This window comes from Balaenoptera physalus, assembly GCF_965194825.1.
Source record: "Balaenoptera physalus genome assembly, chromosome: 16".
In the NCBI taxonomy this organism is placed as follows: domain Eukaryota; kingdom Metazoa; phylum Chordata; class Mammalia; order Artiodactyla; family Balaenopteridae; genus Balaenoptera; species Balaenoptera physalus.
Window position 1 is genome coordinate 10,132,648 of NC_138898.1, and position 22,592 is coordinate 10,155,239.

The 22,592-nt window shown below is 45.6% G+C and overlaps 1 protein-coding gene across 6 annotated transcripts in view; it reads left to right on the forward strand.

The window, feature by feature from the left end:
• Positions 1-22,592, forward strand: part of ATP9A (ATPase phospholipid transporting 9A (putative)) — a 136,163-nt gene that overhangs the window by 34,910 nt on the left and 78,661 nt on the right. For all 6 annotated transcript variants that reach the window (XR_014254494.1, XR_014254495.1, XM_082428358.1 and 3 more), the window contains 5 exons: positions 3,118-3,226; positions 15,611-15,669; positions 16,979-17,030; positions 19,076-19,170; positions 22,274-22,354. Coding sequence is in view for 4 of the 6 variants with exons in the window: in XM_082428358.1 (XP_082284484.1) it covers positions 3,118-3,226; positions 15,611-15,669; positions 16,979-17,030; positions 19,076-19,170; positions 22,274-22,354 (396 nt within the window). In the remaining 2 variants the exon portion in view is untranslated. The remainder of the gene's footprint in view (positions 1-3,117; positions 3,227-15,610; positions 15,670-16,978; positions 17,031-19,075; positions 19,171-22,273; positions 22,355-22,592) is intronic.

Below are 22,592 nucleotides of genomic sequence, written 5' to 3' on the forward strand. Positions count from 1 at the left end.
TGGTTTCCCTGGGACTCTGGCTGTAGAGGGAAGACAGGTGGGTTACCAGCAGCCTCTGACAGTCCTGAGGTTATTTATTTATTTAGTTAGTTAGTTGTGCTGGGTCTTAGTTGTGGCAGGCAGGCTCCTTAGTTGCAGCTTGCCGGCCTCTAAGTTGCAGCACATGGGATCCTTAGTTGTGGCATGCGAACTCTTAGTGTGGCACGTGTGTGGGATCTAGTTCCCTGATCAGGGATTGAACCTGGGCCCCCTGCATTGGGAGCGTGGAGTCTTAACCACTGCGCCACCAGGGAAGTCCCAGTCCTGAGGTTTCTCACTAGCTTGTGACCCCTTTTATAGCTGAAGTTTCCTGTGATGGTTCAGAGACAGGAGGAGATGCTTGTCTTGTACAAGTTCTTCCTCTCTTTCCAGGGGCTGCCGAGAAGGGAGTTTGGGGTCAGACAAATTAGGTAGCATCTGTTTCTAGGAGACTGTAGCTGATTTCCCCTAAATCCCCTAGATTTTTATGTAGAGAATCAATTTCCCGTTCTTGGCTAAAGTACATTTTGAAACGTCTCCAACCACCCTGAGAGTCCTCTCATTTCAAACCCAGCCGTGAGCTCAGTGGTTCAAAATGGGGGCGGTGTGGCCAGATGGTTGAGCTCTTGCTGCAACTTCTCTGAGAAGCTGTGTAATTGGAACAAGCTTTTCTGAGCCTCAGTTTCCTCACCTATAAAATAGGGGCGATCACGTCTACTCTCTTGGCTTGTTGGGAGGTTCAGTGAAGTACAGCAAGTAAAATGCTTCAAATAGCTCACATAGAACATTCCCGGGAAATGTTCTCATTTTAATTTAAAAATTCTGGTACTAGTGCCATCGTTCATCGTGCGGATTACGTGTTAGCTTTTGGTAACTTTTTTCTTGATAGCAATATGTTAGAGGGAGAGACTCCTCAGGAGACAGCTGAAATAACCCATAAAATTGTGTGAAGACCAAATAACCTAGATTTTTTTTGTTGTTATTAAGATGCGATCTACATGCCATAAAATGCACAGATACTAAGTTTTCAGTTCGCTGTGTGTTGACATTTGTCAGTACCCATGTCAACACCACCTCGGTCAAGACCATTCCATCACCCCGGAAAGTTCCCTCTTGCCCGCCTCCAGTCAGCCCCCTCCCCAACCAGAAGGAACGGCTTTTCTGATTTCTCTCTTAATTTTGCTTTAGTAAATCTATTTTTGACATACAACCTTATAGAAGAGTCTTAGCACCTTCAGAATTTCATGTCTGTTCACCGTCACCACCTCTGATTTCCTTACAAGCTCAGAAAACCCCCCACTCCCATTCAAGCCTCTTTCTCGGTATCTGTGGCTCTTAAGGACCTCCGAAGTTGGACGGGTGGAATTTATTTCTGGACTACATTTGCAGCTCTTTGTAAAGCAGTTTCTAGCTTAAGACGTGGCACGTCCCCTGGGATTGATGAGGGGGGAGAGAGAGAGAGAGAGAGAGAGAGAGAGAGAGGGAGAGAGGGAGAGTGTGTGTGTGTGTGTGTGTGTGTGTCCCGGGGGTCATAGATACGGTGACTTAGGAGGCAGTATTTATTTGTAGCAGGGAGGTTAGTGCCTCCTGTCTTTGTAATGAGCACACACTTCCCATTAACATCAATGGGATTTAGCCAGACCCACGCAGAGAGAAATAGAAACTGGAACATTTGAAAAAACAAACAACAAAAACGTGGGTTCTGGCCCAGAACAAAACAGCAGCCTGGGGGAGGGGGTGGGGATTCTGCAAACCGGACCCTGCTTTTCCAGAACGGGTTTTCTCTCACCTCTGTATGTGGTCTGGTTATGCATTTTTTTTCTGAAATGTACCAGTTTTGCTTTGGCTTCAGTGTGTACTTTACATCTGAGTGGAAACAGGAGTAATCCTTTGATTGTAAAGATGTGTGGGCCTTTGGAGGAGTTTCACAAAGCAGCCCATCTCTGGCTAAATTTACATAAGAGATTTGAAGTCCTTTGAATCGAACTTAATATATCGCATGATAAACAGTATGAAAATGAAAGCCTCAAAGAATTCACTACTGCTAACCTTGGGGCGATTGTGCTCTCTGCATTTAAAAAAAAAAAAGACTTTAAAAGGAGGGGTGACAAGTGTATTTTGTAAGAAAAAATGAATGACAGTTCTTGCCTTTATTGATACAAGAGGAAGAATCTAGATGAAGATAGATTCTAGATATGGGTGACTCACATAGCTGTGAGTATAACCTCTGTACCAGGTTTTATGAGTTGGGGTATCTGACTTGGGAAGGTAGGGCAGTTAAAAATTTTCTTTTTATGAGTGTGTACTTATGCAATTAATACTTTAATATGTTTTCTTTATAGAAGTTTAAAACATTACTGGGAAGACTGAAGTCCCCATCCCATCTTAGCCCCCTACCTTGCAGAGGAATCTGACAGTAATTGAGGACAGTGGAAAATCTTTAGCAGTATAGGAGAATCTTTGTTGGTGTTTATTTGAACAGTGTTACATTGTTATGTTCCGGAAAGTTGATTTCCCTACTGACCGGTCAATACAAACAGGGATGCATTTCACTTTGGGTCCTGGTGGCCCATCTTACTGGTTCCACCTACCCAAGTTTCTCCAGAGGCAGAACATTGTGGCAGTTAAGACTCTGGAACTAGATTCCCTGCATTATCACTTAGGGGCAAGATTATTCAGCCTCTGTGTGTCTCAGTTTCTTCATGGGTACTGAGTGTGGTGATCTCAGCCACGATCGGCACTAAGGGGTGGAAAGCACTTCGAATGGCACCTGGCACGTGGCGAGTGAGATGCAGACGTCAGAGGTCACCATCACTCAGCCCTCACCTGTGGATGGACGGTTCTGGGGTTTCTGTGTTTTTCACTCTTAGGAACCCTGTGGCGGTGGTGACTGGGGACGTCCCTGTACACGTGTGTGTCAGTGAGAGTTTTTCAGGTGCATGAGATTCAGAGAAGTGGGCTTGCTGGGGCTTCTGCACTTGGAATAATTAGCAGGTCCTGCCCTGCTGCCCTCAAGTGGCCTCTGGCCTTTTCTGTCCCCGGCCCCAGGAGAGGAAGGTGACTTCCACCAGGGCTCACCCTCTCTCTGTCTCGGTGCAGGGCTTCGTGCTGGCCGTCACCATCATCCGAGAGGCGGTGGAGGAGATCCGATGCTACGTACGAGACAAGGAAGTCAACTCGCAGGTCTACAGCCGGCTCACAGCGAGAGGTCAGCCTCCTGGCCCCAGTGGGGCCACTTCCTGCAGCAGGGCCCCCGGTGCAGGGGGTGGGGTGTGGCCCACAGGGTTGCAACTCAATCATGGGCCGCTGACAGTCAGGGAGCAGAGTTCAAGGCCCGGGGCCGGCGGGTGTGCAGGTGCCCCGTGGCAGGACAGTCACTCGTTGCCGGCACCAGGGAGGCCAGCGTCTGCCCCAGGGCCTGGGGTTACTCCGGCCGCATCCCTGGGCTGCCAGTGCCCTCGTAGAGCCAGTCCTGTCATCTGACTTGTGCCTCATCAAACTGGAATTTAATTCTGTGCACTTGGCATCCTCCCACACGAGTTTCCAAGGCAGTGCAGCTTTAAAAGATACTCTTTCAACATTACAAAACTAATGTTACAACTTTGCAATGTGAGTTTTTAAGAAGGCACCAGACTTAACATAATAAAAGCTGCGTCTGTGAAGGTTTCTTTGAAGGCATCTTATAAATCCTCAAAATGGAAGAGTGAAGAGTGACTAAATCTGACCCAAAGAGAAATTACTAGGTAACCTTTCATTTGAATTTTTGAAATGGTGGAATTTTAAAAACCTGCTCAAACACACCGTTAAGAACCCACAAAACAACCCAGCCAATGTCGACTTCTGTTTCCAACCACAAACTCTACCTAGATTTCCTGCAAGGTTGTATGCAGACTTGAGAGAGTGTTGCCTAAAATTCCCGAAGATTACTGATCCCATTCAGGGATTAATAATGTTTTAGGAGCGGCTGAGGGGAATAAAAGCTGTGGTTTGCCTTCAGGAAATTGAGAATTCTGAAAGAGATAAGATAGATGCCCAAGGGAGCTTGCAGCCAGCCAGGTTGTGAACTGCTTTATGTTAAGTGCGTTAGTCTTCCGAGGAAGCAGTCCGTCCATGGTTTCAGGGGTTTGAGTAGAATTTTCCTTCTCGGAAAAATGTTGGAGAAATTTATTTAAGGCTCCAAAATTTTTTTAAAAAGTATAATCCTGTGAGGGCATGAAAGTATCTTCTTTTAATGCATTGAAATAGATTTTCATAGTTGGTGGTCTTAAAAAGTTGCAAGTCTCTGGGAGAAGGGGGGATTTCGAGTTGGTATAGAAATGCTTTATTATTGCTAAACTACTGTATTTAGGACGTTTTGCTACCTAAAGAAAGAAAACCCAGCGTAATCTTTGCAAAGGCAGGTGGCTTGGGCTTTCCATGTGGGTAATCAGAAGACCCCTCTGGAGTACGTTTTTTTGTGGTTTGTGTATATTAAATCCGCCCTTAATAACATATTCTGACTATAACATTTAAAATGCTTGGCAACCGACAAAAGCCCCATCGGAGAGGGTGCGGTGGGTCTATTTAGAGCTCAGGAGGAGGGGCCCTGGGATCCCATTCATTCAGCCATCCAGGCTCCAGACCTTCTTTGGTTCTTTTCATATTGCAATTGCTTTTCCTGTGAGTGATTTTTCTGCCCTCCCCTGCAGACCCGACCCCCTTCTCAGCCCCTGCTTTAGCTTCCCTCCATTCTTGAAAAGATCCTGAGGAGAACTGGCAGATGGCTGTAGCATTAAACACTTGTCTTCCTTTGTGGGTCTCCTTTTGTGGCCCGTGGTTTCCATTGTCATGCCAATCCAACAGTAAGGGAAGACCTAGCAGAGTTCTGAATATTAACCCAGACCCTGGCTCTGCAATTTGTTTTGAAAGCCCCAAAAAGGCACTGAAGAAAACTGTCAGCTTGGAAAGTGAAGGAGGGGAGGTTAGTTATTTGATACACTTTGGCAGGAAGGGCCAAAGTAAGAAGCCCAAACTGGAGGATTTCAGAGAGAGGAAGAGAAAGAAGCCTTTTTTTTTTACCTTACCGTTCAATTATTTAATAATATTTTCTTGAGTGAGGCTTTTCACCAAGATCTTCATTTAGTAAGTTCAAAAGCAAAGGGAAACAGATACGTATATGTATGTCCACACAGGACTGTTTTCTCTTTTTATCACATGGCATCTTAAAATGTACTTTTCAACACTATTTTTGGAGTTCAAAAAAGTTTGGAAACCAGAATATCAAGTCCTTGATCATGAGATTATAAGCCATTATATTTATCTGCATTCTGCATCATTTCCTGTTTAATAGTAACAGTACTTGTACTAATACAGTTAAATAATTGGGGGTGGGTGGGTGATAACTTCTAACTAGCAAAATAGTTGCAGAAATCATGTGGAAAACTCCTATTTGCCTTCACCCAGATTCATCAGTTGTTAAGCTTTTGCTCTTTCATCTTTCCCCTCACACCCTAAGCCCTTCGAGAATTAAGTTGCATACACTATTCCCTTTTAACCTGTAAATACATCAGCATCAGCGTTTAATTCCTAGTAGGATGTTCTCCTTACATAACACAGTATAATTACAAAATCAGGAAATTTATCATTACATTACTATTAATCTCATCTATACTTCTTACTCAGAATTCGCCATTTGTTCCTAAAATTTTTTTTATAGCTTTTTTTTTTTTTTCTTGTCCAGGAACCAGGACAGGTTTGCCTTTTGCATTTAGCTGTCCTTTCTCCCTAATCTCTAACTTGGCGGAGTTCTCTGGATTTCTTTGTTATGACATTGACATTTCTGAAAAGGACAGGCCAGTTTTAGGCCAGTTACTTTGCAGCTTGTCCCTCAATTTGTGTTTGCTCCAGGTCTCAAAATTAGATTCACAACAATGCAGGAATTTATGTCGTTTTAAGAATGCCAGTGGCATAGATCCTGGGATGTTACCAAAGTTGTAGAGGCATCGTGTTAATCGAATTGAAAAGGTTTCGAACCTGGAGAAAAAAAATTGATTTTAAACAAGTGAATTAAAAACTCTGGAAATAAGAAATTCACCATTGGGAGAAAAAAATGGATGATTTTTTTTTTTTTTTTTTAATTGCTGCTTCCAGTGGTTTAGATCATCTTATTTCATTCAAGGTGTGTCTAAAACAGCACATCAATGGATTAGTTTTTAATGTAATTGTCATAGTTTAATAGGAAGTATTTGAAGCATTTTAATATTGATAATAAAATTAGCCTACATGTAGAAATGACCTTTTATTCATTCTTCAAGGATATTTGAAACTCCATCACTTTCCAAGGTCTGTGATAGGTTTCTGTATTACAGAGATAAACTTGAGGGGCTGAGACTTGGGGAAATTAATAGTCCAGCAAGGTATCCAGGCGTGTAAAGGGGATGATTACAAAATGTAACTGGTAGTTATACTTTAGTGGCATGAGTGTTGTTGTCCTTATAAAGAATGTCCCCTTTCGTGACCACCACGTTCCTGGTTCTGAGCACAGTGGTTGGTGGTTGAGGAGAGAAGTGGTTCTGAGCACAGTGGTTGGTGGTTGAGGAGAGTAGTGGTTCTGAGTTTCTGCTCTGCCTGGATTCAAGAGTCCTGCTTCTGCCTCCTCTCCCTGCTGTGGGGACAGATCCCTTAATCTGTCAGTAAATTGGGGATAATAATAGTGCCTACCTTAGAGAGTTGCCGTAAATATAACTCTTGCATGAGAAAAATTTAGCGCTGTGCTGGGATTTGGTCTGTGCCCAAGAAAGGCAGTGCTGGTGGTATTGTAGCAGGGATTCATTAAATATTGGTGGGTGAGTTAATGGAGGTATGAGCCAGAGGTTATGGGAGGTTATGGGAGCCCATCAGAGGGGAGCTGAGGATGTCTTCCCGGAAGAGGTGACCTGCATCCTCAGTCTTCGAGGTTGGAAAGAAGCAGCCCTGGCTTTATGATTGGTGGTGCTGAATGCAAAATGAACACTTGGGGCCCCGGTTCAAAAATTATTCAAGATGGCAGCAGCAGAGCATGAAACCAAGTAATGGCCCCTTCTGAGTGCAGGGCCCTGTGCCTTTACCGGAATCACATGCCCGTGAAGTGTTCCTGGTAAAGAGTTCTCCAAAGGTCACAGGCTGGGGTGGCTAGAAGCGTGGGGTACAGAACCCCAGGTTCTGGCTCCATCTTGTTCTTCCCAATTCCACCTTGTTTCCTGAGCCTCTCCTTCCTGGGAAAATAGAAGAAAAAACCATATTGGCCAGTGAGGGCCTGAGACTCTGGGAAAGCTTATTCTGTGATCCAGGAATCTGTAATCAAGGCATGCTACAGGGAGAAGGTGGCATTGGAACTGTTTGAAAAACGTTGTCCAGATTGGGAAGCCGGAGAGACAAAAAGAAAGATTTACTTACTATAAGCCAGCCAGGTGCTGGACAAGGTCTGGTCTGTCATTATTTTAAACAGCCTTATGGAGGTAGCTTTTACCTATGGGGAACTGAGGCTCATAGAGGTTAAGTATTGTGTCTGAGATGATGTAGCTAGTTAAGGGGTAGAGCTTGATGTGAACTCTGGCTTGTCTGAATGTAAAACCTTAGCCTATAAGTCTAGGCTCCACTCTGTGCCTGGAGCTGAGGCTCACACTTTCCCATAGAGTATCTCAATGATTGCCATGGCGTTCAGCCTTAATACATATGCTACAGAAGGGCTTTTAGATTTAAGTCCATTTTAAAACACTTTTTTTAATTGAAGTGTAGTTGATTTACAACGTTGTGTTAGTTTCTGGTGTATAGCAAAATGATTCGGTTATACATATATGTGCATTTTTTTTCATATTCTTTTCCATTATGGTTTATTACAGGATATTGAATGTAGTTCCTTTTGCTGTACAGTAGGACAAGACACATTTCTGAGTCCAAAGAAATCAATCCAGCCCCCTCATTCTGAGATGAACAAACTGTTGAAAGCCAAGTAGGAATGATGCTTTTAGATAAATAAGCATCCCCTCTCCTCCTACTTGGAATCCACATTTAACCTGATCAGAGACTTAAGAGGTTCTTATTGGACTTTTATGCATTCTATGACTTTAATTGTAGAGCTGTCTTTCCAAATTAATAACATTCAGTGGCACTGCAGACACCAAAGCCGAAGAAGAGAGGGTCTTGAAGTAGTAACAGACCCAGCAAAACTGTGTTTTGTTACTTGAAAGATTTGGGTTGGGTCAGGAAAGAGTAATTAGTCAAGGAATTATTTTTCTTTATCCTTGTCCTTACCAAACCAAAACTTTAATTCTGGAGGGGGAATCTGCCTTGCTTATCACAGGTAGTAAGGGCAGTTGGATTTGCATTTTTACCAGATGAATTCCAGGGGTCTTCATACCAGGAATGTTTTCTCAGACTAACTTGTGATCAAGGGCTAAATGAAGCAAGTGGATAATTAGCCTTGAAGGAAAGTGCAAACAGAAGCATAATTAACACAATTGCTGATGCTTCTTTCCTGCTGGGGACATCTGGGCACGTGGTGAACTGTAAGTCGTAAGCCAAAGGTCTGTGCAAAATGGAGAGAATCCCTCTCATCTTCAGCTTTTTAGTACATATGTGGTGTAAAAAACGGAACGGATATCTTTCCTCTTCTCCAGTTCTTTTCAGATTGTTCCTCCGTGCTGCTCTGTTCACCCTTTCCCAGTTACAGAATAACCTCAAGGATCTCACTTCCATTTGAGAGTGATATGTTTTTTTCAATTTAGTTCAAAATCCACTTTGCACCATTATTTAGGATTGCAATTAACGTGACTAAGATTTGAGGTCTAAGGACACACATATGTTTCTTTTAGGGCGTTGTATTCCATTGGAGTTCATCAGGAGAAGGTAGGATAGTGCAGGGAACGTGTTCATTAATGGGGAGTTGTTTAGCTAATAATTAGCTAAACGAAAACGCTGTATTCTTAAACACAAGTACTGTTTGTTTTCAGAGTATGAACTCTGTTCAGACTTAGGAGAACACTAAAACTGCTTTATACTTTTTAAAAGAAGAGGGTTACAGTGATGGTCTTTTAAAAAATTTTTATTTTATTGAAGTATAGTTGATTTACAATGTTGTGTTAATTTCTGGTGTACAGCAAAGTGATTCAGTTGCATGTATATATATACTCTTTTTCATGTTCTTTTCCACTATGGTTTATTACAGGGTACTGAATCTAGTTCCCTGTGCTATACAACAGGACCTTGTTGCTTATCCATTCCATGTATAATAGTTTGCATCTGCTCAGTGATGGTCTTTTTGATATTACTGGCGCAGAAGTACTGCAAAGGTCTTTACTGAGGATCTCAAATACAGCTCAGTAAGCAAAGCATTCCCCTTCCCAGGCTTTCCTCATTAAGATTCAGAGCATTCGCTTTTACAAGTCTTAAAAGAGGTCTTGCCAAACACTTTCCCATAATTCTGACAGATGTGAAGTTTGTTATTTCAGACCCATAAGGTTCCTTTTATTCTTTCAAACTACTCAATTTGACTTTATTACAAATCGCTGGTGAACTGATCTATTGTTTAATTTAAAAAAAAAAACAAAAAACCCTGAAAAAAAAAATCTCACATGCAAATTGCACTGTTATCTTTCCCAAAAGGTATTTCCCCCCTGCCGGGGATGTTGGTCTATTTCATCATTATTGGGCACCAGAAGCAGGGAAGGGCCATTTATGTATTTATTTTAAAAGCCTCTGTTGGGTATACACTTGTTAAATTTAAACTTCAGCCTTTCTTTTTAAAGTTCCCGCTAATTTAAACAAAAGCCCCAGGAAGTGGCCCGTGGAATTTATAATAATACTCTTCCACCCTTTGCCTGTTTTCAAATAACAGTCTTTTCTTAGGCTTTGGGGAATGCAGACAACCCGATCGGAATATGAAAATTTCAACTTTCAACCTGTGAACTCTGCCGGGTCTGCCAGGGCGTTTTCGTGTCAAGCCCAGGAAATGTACACATGCTGTAGAATTTACAACTCATCACTGCCACAGTCAGATTAGAGTGCGAGTTAAAGAGTTATACATTAACCAGGGTTAGTGCATGGAGCTTGCTGCTAAAGACCTGCAAAGGCAATCAACGTCCTGCAGGCACAATGAAAAATAGAAGTATAGCTGGAGGTGTTCGGAGGTCAAAAAATTGGCCCACACGTACTAGTGCTCCGGAATTTACTTCCTTTTTTTTTTTTTTCGGGCTGTTCTGCAGTGTGACTGAATTGTCATTTGCTTGTTTCGACTCAAGGGAAACATCTGGTTTCTCTCTGCAGTATAGACAAACTGCCCTTATTCTGAAGCTCTCATCCATGAAAAGCATGGTTTGGGCTCAATGGGTTTGCTTATGAAAGGCTCGGGGGTCCATCTCTGCAGAAATAAACAGCTCTAGTAATTGGAAGTTTGTTCCCCGTTATAAACTCTAGCTCAGAGGTGACCTGGGTGAAGTGGCAAAAGCTGAACGGGATGCATTTATTTTATAGAAGGCATTTTATGATTTAGGATGTGGCCGGCAGAGAATCTGCCACTTAACCTTTGAAAAATCTCTTACCCAACTTCTGTAGAGTTTCTGCAAAGATATGTAAGAATCCCAGAGCCTAGAGGTTGGAGATTGGGTGTGACAGGGTCCAAAAGAAAAAAGAGGTCTGCGGGGCAAAGTGAGGAGTTCTGTGGCTTCAGATCTTAGACCACGGCCGGATCTTCCTGTGCACTTTGTAAAGAAGATGCGAATGGGTGTTATTACTCCTGTTCAGGACCAGCTATGTAATTTGTGGGACTCAGTGCAAAATGAAAATACGGGGTCGCTTGTTTAAAAGTTATTAAGAATTTGCAGATGAAAACAGTAGGTCATTCACCCAAGGGTGAGGGGATCTATGTGAATACACAGGTCACATGCCCATGGGTTGGACTCTGCTTCTAGAAGTTTTAGGAATCTCTAGGGTAGATGACATACACAAAAAAAGTAGGGGTGCTTGGGAAGTATGTCTGCTAACTTTTCTCAGTGGGGTGTTGGGAGAGAATTTTCTTCTAACCAGATAATGGAGTGTAGGGAGAGCTCCTCTTGCTTGAGGTAGGTAATAATCACTGTCAGTGTGCTATTTTTCATGTATCGTATTCTTTTGCTAGGAAGACGGGAGCTCTGCCACCGTGCGAATGTTTCTCGTTCTTTTTTTTGCAAGAATATTGGTAGAAAACTCAGAACAGTGGTTCACGTAAGGTTAGAAATTATGTGTTTTGGGCCCTTTCCACAATTTTCAGAGTCTTGTCGTTCTGGAAGTTAATCCCAGCCACCGAGTGCTCAGATTTTCTGACTCTGGTCCTCTTTCTCTCCTGCCCCAGCGGTGCCTTCCCTACCTACTCGTGGGCTCCTTAGAGAGGGGCGTTTCATTCGGACGTCGGCAGCCAAAACCCCAGTAAATGTTGGAATCGAAATACTGGTCTTTGCTTCCCCTTCTCTTTCCTTCCTGCCGCTTTTCCTCCTTTCATTCTTCTGGTTTTATCTGTCTTGTCTTGTTCAGAACGCACAGGTACACAGACACGTGCTAGATGTGTGTTCTGCATGCACGCCTGAGCTACACATTTTTGATCACCCAAAAATGGTAGTGCGGCCCGAGAAGTCCAAATGTATGGTGAGGACCGTGTGTTGGCTCAGTAGAGCGGGTGAATCTGAGGGTCTCCCTGTGTGGAACCTGCAAAGCTGAGGCTCATCCCTGCCAGACACTAAAATGCTAACGAGGGAGCCGGGGCTGAGAAACGCCAGTGACCTCAGGGTGATGCGGCCCCCGCTGCCCTCCTCCTGAGATGGAGCCAGTTACAGTAGGAGGGTTTGTCGGAGGGATCGGCCTGCTGGGTTTAGTCAGAAACTGCTCTGCAAACACAGCGGATTAAAGGGTTTTTGTTGAGGTAGAGCAGATGGACAGAGAGGCAGAGTTCAAATTAACCGATCGTAAATCAGGACCCCGCCGTGGAAGGGAAAAATCTGGGCCTGGTCACTTAAAAGTTTGAGCTAATTTAATTTATTATATCTTTTTCTTATTGGAAGAGCACCTCATGTTTATTATAAAAAAAATTGTCGTGAAGAATTTAGGAAGTATTTTTGCCAAAGAAAGGGGTAAATCTCCTCTGTCCCTAGAGGGAATCACCCTTAACCCTTTTAGTATAATCCTCCTGATTTTGTCCTTTGTCTCGCTAACACACACGTATATCCATATGCAGTTATTATTTAGTAAGAGTTGTAACAGTGCTCTTCTTAGGGTTAGATATTAAGAGCAAACTTGTGAGTAGGTCTTGAAGATCAGAACACAGGCTCAGGGATGGTTTGGGTCAGGCCACCAGCATAAATTTCAGTAATAAAACCAAAGACAATGTGTAAATTTATGTTCGGGAAAGTGAGGGCAAGCTCAGGCGAAGGAAAAGCTCACTGGCTAAGGGGGTGGGGGGCACGCTGAATTTATGATCTTCCCTCGAGGAAGGCTTTGATAAGCTGTCCAGAGAGAGCAGTGTATCTGTATGCATTTTTCCTGTTGCCCCCTCGTTGGGCAAGAAGAATTGTTCAGGCCGGAAGAGAATTCGGCGCGTGGAGCCCACTCTTCATTCAGCCGTTTCTAATGAGCTGACTCTTAGGAATCACGAATGTTCTCCATTCCCTCTGCAAAGATATCGACACAACGAACGCTTGAGGCTAGTGGGTCCCGCGGATGCCCAGGCTCAGGCCATTGGGTTGAATTCGTGCTTTATGAAAGCAAGGCCCTATCAGATGCTCCCTTCCTAGGGGGAGAGAGTCTAGCCGTCCTCAGAGCCATCTGCCACGTGTTTTCTAGAAGTCGTTTGTGTTCAAGAGCTGCCCTTTTAGCACCAGGTCTTCTCACTGTTACCATGACAAAATTTAATTAAGTACAAACATTAGTTAAAAATCAAACCCTGTGGAACCTCTTAGAAGGAGTTGTTTCAGTTGAAGTCATTGGAATGCTTTGAAACATCTCATTGCGTGGTGAATTACTAAAAAGACCCATGGCATTAAATGATGTGAAAAGTGTATGATAAAATAACCTGCGTTGTGCACTAGCTCCTAGTGGGTGAGTGTCGGGTGTTTGTTGAAGGAGTGAGTCCACGGTGGGGGACAGCAGATTCAGAACTCCCAGGTCACCCTTGCTCTGGGGCATATACTTTATCGAGGAGGACTGAGAATCATTATTATTTTCTTCTCTCTCGGCTGAACATTTATAAGCTACATGGGCTTATTACGAGACGCCAAAAACATGAAGATTTTTATGGTGTCGCTCCCTTGTGTGGGAATTTGATCCGTCACCAGAATAAAGACCCATGTCCTCCACAGGCTTATTTATGGGGCGCTGGACCACCTGGCCCCCCAAGCCCTTCATCTCTTTCTGTTCCGTGTGCTGCTTTCTGTCTCGCTAAAGGCGTTCCAGCCTGTGGCCACACGGATGCATGTGCTACGCGTGTGCGTCACTGTCTCCCGTCTCACGCCTTCCTTTTTCCTGATGCTGGTAACCAGTGTCCTTCATCTGGTTAATTCTGACCTCAGCTCTCCTGTAAAGCATTTGTTGATACCTCCCCATACCCCGGCCCGTTCATTCATTATTTGTCTCTTGCCTCCTTCCTGCCCCTGGAGTGCGAGTTCCATGCATCCCACCCTTAGAACACCTGGCCTCCAGCAGGCACTCCGTTAAGGGGGCTTGAATGCGGAGTGAATAGTCACGAGCCTTCTGGGTGCCAGGCACCATTCTTGGTCCTCCTTCGGTGGGGGAGGTCTCCTTTTCTGCTCCCTTTGCATACTGGACTTACTCCCATCCTTTCACACACTATTTTGCACTAACAGCATTTGTCTTGCTGTCTTTCGCACCAGCTCATGGGTTTGCAGACTACAGCCAGTGGGCCAAATTCAGCCCACCATCTTGGCTCGGGAGCCAAGAACACTTTTTACATTTTAAAATATAAATATACAAAGACTATTTGCCCTTGGGGAGAAGAGTTGTTGGGAGAGCTGAGATTATCCACTGGCTGCAAAACCTAAACTGTCTGCCCTCCTGCTCTTTATAGGACACGCTTGTCGACGCCTGCATGAGACTATGAGCTTTTTTTTAGGACAAGGGGACTGTCTTTGATCTTCAAATTCCTAGAACATGGCGCTTCAGTAAATGTTTTTTTTTTTTTTTAAACTTTGGGTTTATTTATTTATTTATTCGTTCAGTCATTTATTTATTTATTTATTTATTTATGGCTGTGTGGGGTCTTCGTTTCTGTGCAAGGGCTTTCTCTAGTTGTGGCAAGCGGGGGCCACTCTTCATCGCGGTGCGCGGGCCTCTCACTATCGCGGCCTCTCTTGTTGCGGAGCACAGGCTCCAGACGCGCAGGCTCAGTAGTTGTGGCTCACGGGCCTAGTTGCTCCGCAGCATGTGGGATCTTCCCAGACCAGGGCTCGAACCCGTGTCCCCTGCATTGGCAGGCAGATTCTCAACCACTGCACCACTAGGGAAGCCCAGTAAATGTTTTTTGAGTTGAACCGAAGTCCCTCTTTTTTATTCCATCCTCTGGAGTTAGATGAGGGTTTGAATCTTGGTGCTGACCTGTGCTAACTGTGAGACTAGGGGAAGATGGGGCCTCTCTGAGCCTACTTCCTTTGTCTGAAAACTGGAGATAATATATTTTTCTGGTGGCCTTTGATAGGAGCAAGAGAAACCATCAGGATGTCAATATCTATACAGCGCTTAGCACAGAATTAGTGTTTAATGTGAGCTGTTATTGTTTATCCAGATAAACATCCAGCCAAAGTTATGTGATCTGATCATAATCATATAAGCTGCACTACAGAGCAATCGCAGATTTAAAAAGAGTCAGTCATTTTGGGTTATCCTCTTTCTGTTTGATGGTGTTGAGAATTAAGTGTTGACCTTCTGTCCATGGATCTGACTCTGAATTTTCTTCCCCATTTCTGTGTGTGTCTGTGTGTGTGTGTGTGTGTGTGTGTGTGAGGCTGAATCTTTTTTTTTTTTTATTAATTAATCAATTAATTTATTTTTGGCTGTGTTAGGTCTTCGTTTCTGTGCGAGGGCTTTCTCTAGTTGTGGCGAGCGGGGGCCACTCTTCATCGCGGTGCGCGGGCCTCTCACTATCGCGGCCTCTCTTGTTGCGGGGCACAGGCTCCAGACGCGCAGGCTCAGTAGTTGTGGCTCACGGGCCCAGTTGCTCCGCGGCATGTGGGATCTTCCCAGACCAGGGCTCGAACCCGTGTCCCCTGCATTGGCAGGCAGATTCTTAACCACTGCGCCACCAGGGAAGCCCGAGGCTGAATCTTTTATGGTGCTGATTTAGAATAGCTTCTAAGGTGCTATTAAGACAGAAGATCTTACTTGAGTGAGTCATTCCAGTGCTACGCGAAACGGGGATTCATTTTTGGAGCGGCCTCTGCGGTAGGTGAACCTTTTCTCGGAGAGACAGGAGATGCAGCTGCCGCTGCTGGGCTCGGGGGCACGTACTTCTGGGTCCGCAGGCTAGCGGACACCCTGCAGAGGTGCGCAGACTTGGAAGGAATTCAGATGTGATGTTTCTGGGCCTGTTTCTTTGCAGGGACAGTGAAGGTGAAGAGCTCCAGCATCCAAGTTGGAGATCTTATCATTGTGGAGAAGGTGAGTGGGGTCGCGCAGCTCCTGACGGCTGCCGCGTGGGCGCGTGGGAGAGGGACGTCATTGCCCCCGCTTCACGCATCCCGATGCGACGTGTGATTCGTGTATCTGGTGGCCGAACTGGACGTTTGCTTTCTGGGATTCTACCCAGAAGCTTTGCCTGGGGAGAAACATCTCTTTCCCATGAGACACACACACACAGAATATTTTTTCATGGTTTCTGTGTGCTTCTTAAAAATCCAAGCTATTGTGAAATCAAGTTACAAACACAATTCCAAGGTTTGATTTCCTATTTGATGTGCTTGTTGTTTTTGGAGTCTTTTTTTAAACTCATCATAATAAAGTTTTTCCTAGAAGTCTGCTGGCTGCATAAGCACATAAAAATAATTGTCATTTACCTCTTGAACAATTTTGTCTCACATTTTTTGACTTAAATAACATTGTGCTTTTCTGTCATTTTATGGGGAGTAGGGGTTAAGTGAAACATGAGAAAGTAAAAAGGCCCCAAGTGCATTTTTAAAGATAGTGCTGTCGATAGGTTTGTTACTCCAGCACTCATACCTTTTCTTACTGTGTATGTTTGGGAGGTGTTGGATTTTGGGGGTGGCCCTGGAGAGTCTTGGAATCATATTTGATTAGAAAAGGATCGCATCTTAACTTGTTTCTGTAGGAAGTGAACTATGCTCTCTTAAAAGGATTAAATCCAAGAACTCACAGTTGATTTGGGGTAAAGTGAAGCTCTCCCGGGTGGCAGCTCAGAAGACCCACACAAACCTCTTTATGTTATGACATACTTGCCTGTTCACAATTACATGAGGCCCGCTGTTGACTTCCCTCTTTTTTTGAGAGCGGCTTTTGTTGCTTCTTACTAACTTGACTTCCTTATTAAAATCCCACTCGAAGCCAAACATCAAGCCGGAAAATTGGTAGAAGCAGAAAGCGTGAGCCGAGTGTATGTATGTCTTTAGTTTCCGCAGACAGCCTGGAAGAAAGCCAGCTAGGGGAGCAGGCTTTGGGCTCCCGGGTCCTCTGGCTGCAATTTCAGGAGGTAATGGTTGGATTCGCTAGAAAACTAGAAGCTCTCTTTCCGAGATAAGATTTCAATAGGAGATTAGTAAATGTAACGGGCAGTGTGCAAGAGTTTTCAGATTCAAAACAAAATAAATCCCCAGATCTGTCTTTGACAAAGGCTGACACTTAAAAGAGGCTGTGCGTTTGAGTTGCTCCCCTCCCCACTGAGGGGGCGGGGGCTTGGGGATGGAAACCTCACACAGGGGCATTCACGGTAACAGTCTTTCTGTTCATAACGCAGAACCAGCGGGTCCCTGCTGACATGATCTTCCTGAGGACATCAGAAAAAAACGGTAAACATCTGGGATCAATTTTGAAAATAACCATTAACCTTTCAGTGGTAATTTGGCAAAATAATCATTTGAAAATGTAACAGAAGTAGATGATCATTTTGGAGCCATGGAGGCAAGTCAAGAACGTTTCTTTTCATAGAGCAGTCTTTAAAAAAAAAAAAGAAAAAAGGTTTTTGGTGCGCGCAGGTCAACAGATTTTGATCATCGCAAAGACAGTCGGACCCGTGCTGAATCACAGCTGGGAAAGTCACACACAGTGGCTGTGCTTTTCCCCGCTGGGCTGCATTAAGCTCAACCGCAGGAGTTGGCAGGACTGGGAAGCGTGTCGAACAAACAGAAGCAAACAGAAACTCCTCTGAGAAAATACTGGGAGGTGTGTCATGAGATGGGGCAGTAGAGAAGCTGGGGGGAGAGATTAGGGGTAGGTGGCCTTTCCCCGCCTTGGCTCATGAGTGGTGGGGCCATAGTCACCCCTGCCCATCGATTTATTTGTCGTTGCAGCCTATTTGCCTGAGTGAACCTCTCAAGTCTCTTGCAAGACCCTACTTCTCGCAGTTACAGTTGTCTCTTGGTGTCCGAGGGGGATTGGTTCCAGGACCCCCGTGGGTACCCAAATCCACGGATGCTCAAGTCCCTTATATAAAATGACGTAGGGCACTCGGCCGTCTGCACCCACAGGTCCTGCATCCGCAGGGCAGGCTTGGGGGCCCGGCTGCGTTTCCCACTGTGGCCGCCCCCGCTGCCTCCTGCCTTCCCCGTCGGTTGACTCAAATCTCCTTTCTTTTTATTTGTTGTTATCTAAGCTGTTTTGAGGAAACAAGGCTGTTTTTCTCTTGCCCATCAGGCATAATCAGAGATCTTCAAACGCTGGAAAAATCCGTATTTGTATCCCTTTGAGGTTGCTGCAACCTCTTTTATGATGAATTGGATAAAAGTGCGGATGACATTATATACTAATAATATGTTAAATCATCCAGAGAGGGGGTGGAAGGCACTCCATTAAAACAGACTTCTTTTATTTATTTATTTATTTATTTTTGGCTGTGCTGCGCGGCTTGTGGGATCTTAGTTCTCCAACCAGGGATTGAACCCGGGCCCTTGGCAGTGAAAGCATGGAGTCTTAACCACTGGACTGCCAGGGAAGGCCCTAAAACAGTCTTCTTTTAAACACTGCAGCTTTGTCCTCAAATTCGTTCCTGTGTCTTCGGCAGTAAAAATGGAGTGTTATGGATTGGAGGTCCCAGATGTGTTCTCCCTTTCTTCCCCCCAAAAAATTAGAAGGGATCTTCCTGAAAATCCTCAGAAGTCTTTAAGTGCGGTGTCAGGGAGTTCAGTACATTCTCTGTCTGATGAAATACAGAGCTGACTGATTGCTCAGACGTGTACAGATCAGGTTGAAATATGTATCCACAAATTTTGCAGGTCGATAGTCACGGCAGACAGTTAACGTGGTCCTTGTGGTCCTTTCCCTGTTCTGAGCAGTTTGCATGGATCAGCTCTTTAGGCCTCGCAGCGTGAGGTTGATGCTGTAATATCCTCATTTGTGCCCTGGAGGAAACTGAGGCTCAGGGGGGAGAAGTAACTCCCTCAGGGCACAGCTAGGGAGTTGTGGAGCCTGAACCTGAACCCAGGAGGTCTGGTTCCTGAGAAGGTGCTCGTAACCCCTGCCCCAGATGGACTCGAATGCTGGTTGCCCTGTGCCAGCCGCCGTGCTGGGGGTATGATCACCCCACTGGATCCTTTACAGCAGGCTTGTGAGATCTGTGTGTCTCCCCATTTTACAGACAGGACATGCTGAGGCTTAGCAAGGTCCAGAAACTAGCCCAGGCTCCCACTGTGAGTGGTGGAGCGAGGATTTGAACCCAGGTCTTTCTGACCCCGGAGCTTATGGAGGAAATGGGAAATCAGCTATTTATTTTTCCCTCTTGGTCGTTGGCCGTTGATTGGCTGTTTTTACAAGTACTAGAACCGGAGCTGCTCGGAGCCGCCACGGGAAGTATTCTTGAATTGCAGGGGAATGGACGGTGCCTGACTTCCCTCCACAGGGTCTTGCTTCCTGCGGACGGATCAGCTGGACGGAGAGACGGACTGGAAACTTCGGCTTCCCGTGGCCTGCACTCAGAGGCTGCCCACCGCTGCCGTGAGTAGCCGTCCCTGCGGCAGCCCCGCTGGCGACTGTGTCACCTCAGGGCTCTCAGACTCGGGCCCCTCAGGGGCCAGACACGGGCCGTCAGGTGTGAAGTGGGGCTCCGGGGGGGTGTGGGGTTCTCGAGAGCCTCGAGTGCTTGCTGGCTCCAGGCCGTGTGGCCTTGTGAACGCAGACCTGGCCTGTAGGGATGGTGCTCTTTTGAGGGAAGCTCCAGCTCTAGGAAACCTTGACCAGATACCTGGCATAAAAGTAAAACCCAACGCAGAGCACGTTATTCCTCTGCTCCGAATCTCCAAAGGCACCTCCGCTTCCTGAGACTCGATCCTGCGGTCCTCGTCTCTCTGCTAAGGGCCTGACCTCAGCTTCTGGCTCTCTCCCCTCTGTCCGCCAGCTCCAGCCATACAGGCCTCTCCATCAGGCATGCTTCTGCCCCCTGACATTTGCCCTTGCAGTTTCTCCACCAGGAACAGTCAGACTCACTCTTGGTTTTTGTGTACAAGTCCCCTTATTGGAGAGGTGTTTCCTTACCACCCTCTCCTTGCATTCCCGCTCCGCTCACTTCAAGACAGAGTCTTCGAGAGCAGGGTTCTGTCGGTGTGTTTACTGTTGTGCGCCCAGTGCATGGAACAGCATGTCGAACGGTGCAGGGAACAGCATGCAGGCCCTGTCTGAGGGGGCGGCCACCGTAGCTGGAACCAACAGGCCCTCCGAGCTCCCCGGGGCCCCGCACTTCCCCACCAGCTCCCTGTCACTCACGCCTTAAACTGCAGAGTGAGGTAGGGAGGGAGCCAAAGAGGAAGTGTAAACGCAAGCCACCTGGGCTGGATGAGGCCTGGGGAGTAGGTTACAAAATCACAAAATGTAATTTAAATGCCCAGAGACTGACATGCCCTGTGGGTGGTCTGAAATGATTAAGCAGAGTGAAGAAGCTTCTCCTGGGCTTGTGGCCACATTGATTCATGCCACTCCTTACTGCGTCCTGGGAGGAAGGGAGAGGGCAGGAGACAGTTCTGTGTCTCAGTGGAGTGAACGTAGCAATAAACGTGTCCGCGGTACTGATGATTTTTCACGGCCAATAAGACGGGAAATAGCACCATCCTTATTATTATTTGTTTAGACCAGGAATTCTAGTGAGTTTTCGACTGTGGCCAGGAGCCCTGGGGAATCCTTGAGATGGGGCTAACCAGTGAGGGTTAGTCCCATGATCTGAGGGACTCTGTTCAGGAGACAGTCCAGAAGAGCCTAGAATCGTGAAGGTGCCCGCCGGTTCCACGGCTCTGAGTTCCTTTCTCGATGTGCACTTTGGAAACTTCACCCAGTTTCATAAACATCCGTCTTCTCCAGGCCTGGGCTGGCATCCAGAGAAAGATAAGGTACCACTGTCTGTACCTTCAGCCTTAGTGGGCTGAAGGGGCCTAGTTGGGTAACAGCGTTTTGACGAAGTCATAGATGAAAAGAATTGTATGGAAAGATTTACCTGAGTAATAGGTGAGTATATTCTATTTAAAAAGAGACTCAAATTGGAGGAACAAGTGAAAAGTGTTGCTCACAGCCTCCTCCCCAGATCTTACCTCCCTCTCCCAGGGGCTCTTGTGAAGTCAGTAGTGATTTTCCCACGTCCTTTTTAGTGCAGTTTCTTACAGATATACAACTGCACACTTGCTGGTGGAGTGTGGTTTCTCATAAACGGGATTGTGCTGTAATTATGATTCTGAAACGTTTTCCCCTTCACTTGCTGTCTGTGGGCCTTTTTTATTTATCAGCACATAGATGCCGCATTGCCCACACATCTGCATACGGGCATCCTGGATGGTTTGCAGGGAGCTCAGGGCCTGCTGAGGGCGTGGCCAGTAGCCTCTACTCCACTCCAGGCCCTTGTTGCTAAGGGGCATTGTGGCCTGAATTTGCCTGACCACCTGATTTGGTTCCCCCCGCCCCCGTCTTTTTTATTGTGGCAGAATATACATAAAATTGACCATCTTATCATTTTTTTTTAATATCTATATTTTTTATTAATTTATTTATTTTTGGCTGTGTTGGGTCTTCGTTTCTGTGCGAGGGCTTTCTCTAGTTGCAGCAAGTGGGGGCCACTCTTCATCGCGGTGTGCGGGCCTCTCACTATCGCGGCCTCTCTTGTTGCGGATCACAGGCTCCAGACGCGCAGGCTCAGTAGTTGTGGCTCACGGGCCTAGTTGCTCCGCGGCATGTGGGATCTTCCCAGACCAGGACTCGCACCGTGTCCCCTGCATTGGCAGGCAGAATCTCAACCACTGCGCCACCAGGGAAGCCCCATCTTATCATTTTTAAGCAGACACTTCAGTGGTGTTAAGGACATTCACACTGCTGTGCCGCCATCACCACCATCCATCTCCAGACTCCCATCATGGAAACCTGCAGCTCTGGACCCACTAAATACTGCTTCCGGTTCCCCCTCTTCCCCCAGCCCCTGGCAACCACCATTCTACTTCTTTCTCTATGAATATGACTACTGTAGGTGCCTCAGATGAGTGGAATCCTATGGTATTTGTCTTTTTGTGACTGGCTTATTTCACTTAGCATGGTATCTTCACAATTCATCCATGCTGGAGCAAGTGTCAGAATTTCTTTCCTTTTATTTTTTTATTAAAAAAATTTTTTTTTAACATCTTTATTGGAGTATAATTGCTTTACAACAGTGTGTTAGTTTCTGCTTTATAACAAAGTGAATCAGCTATACATATATCCCCATATCCCCTCCATCTTGCGTCTCCCTCCTACCCTCCCTAATGAGTGTTTTGGTTGGTATGAACAACTCTTGTAAACCAGAGTGTCGCAGGGGGGATCTGCGCTATCACTTAGTTTTGGAAATGCTGGGTAAACACAGAGAAACACAGAATCTTCCCTTTAGGGTCTCAGTGTGTCTTGGGATATTGCACGTAGTGACTCCTAAACTTACTTGCTGGAAGGTTTCCCTCTTTTTTTTCCACCTGCCCCGTGGTTTTGAGAGCTGTTTGGAAAATACACTTGCTTTGGAAAAATAGTGGATGCTTCCTGAAATCCCTTTAATCATACAGTGACTTCGTTTTACCTCCAAAATGTCACCCCCATTGAACAGGACCTTCTACAGATTCGATCGTATGTGTATGCAGAGGAGCCAAACATCGACATTCACAACTTTGTGGGGACTTTCACCAGAGTAAGTAAGCCTTGTGTGACACAGAATCCGGTCTGGCGGGGCGCATGTCTGGGGTGAGGCCCTGCTACGCAGTGCTGACAGGTGTTTGTCAGGGAGTTGCTTTGTGCCAGGTGGGGTGACGTTCCCTTCAGAAGGCCCCACCTTGAAAGCTGACATATTGCTTCTCAGTAAAATCAACACCACTGGGATTTTCTTCCAGCCTCTGAACAGCTTGAATCACCTGACAGCTTGGAACCAG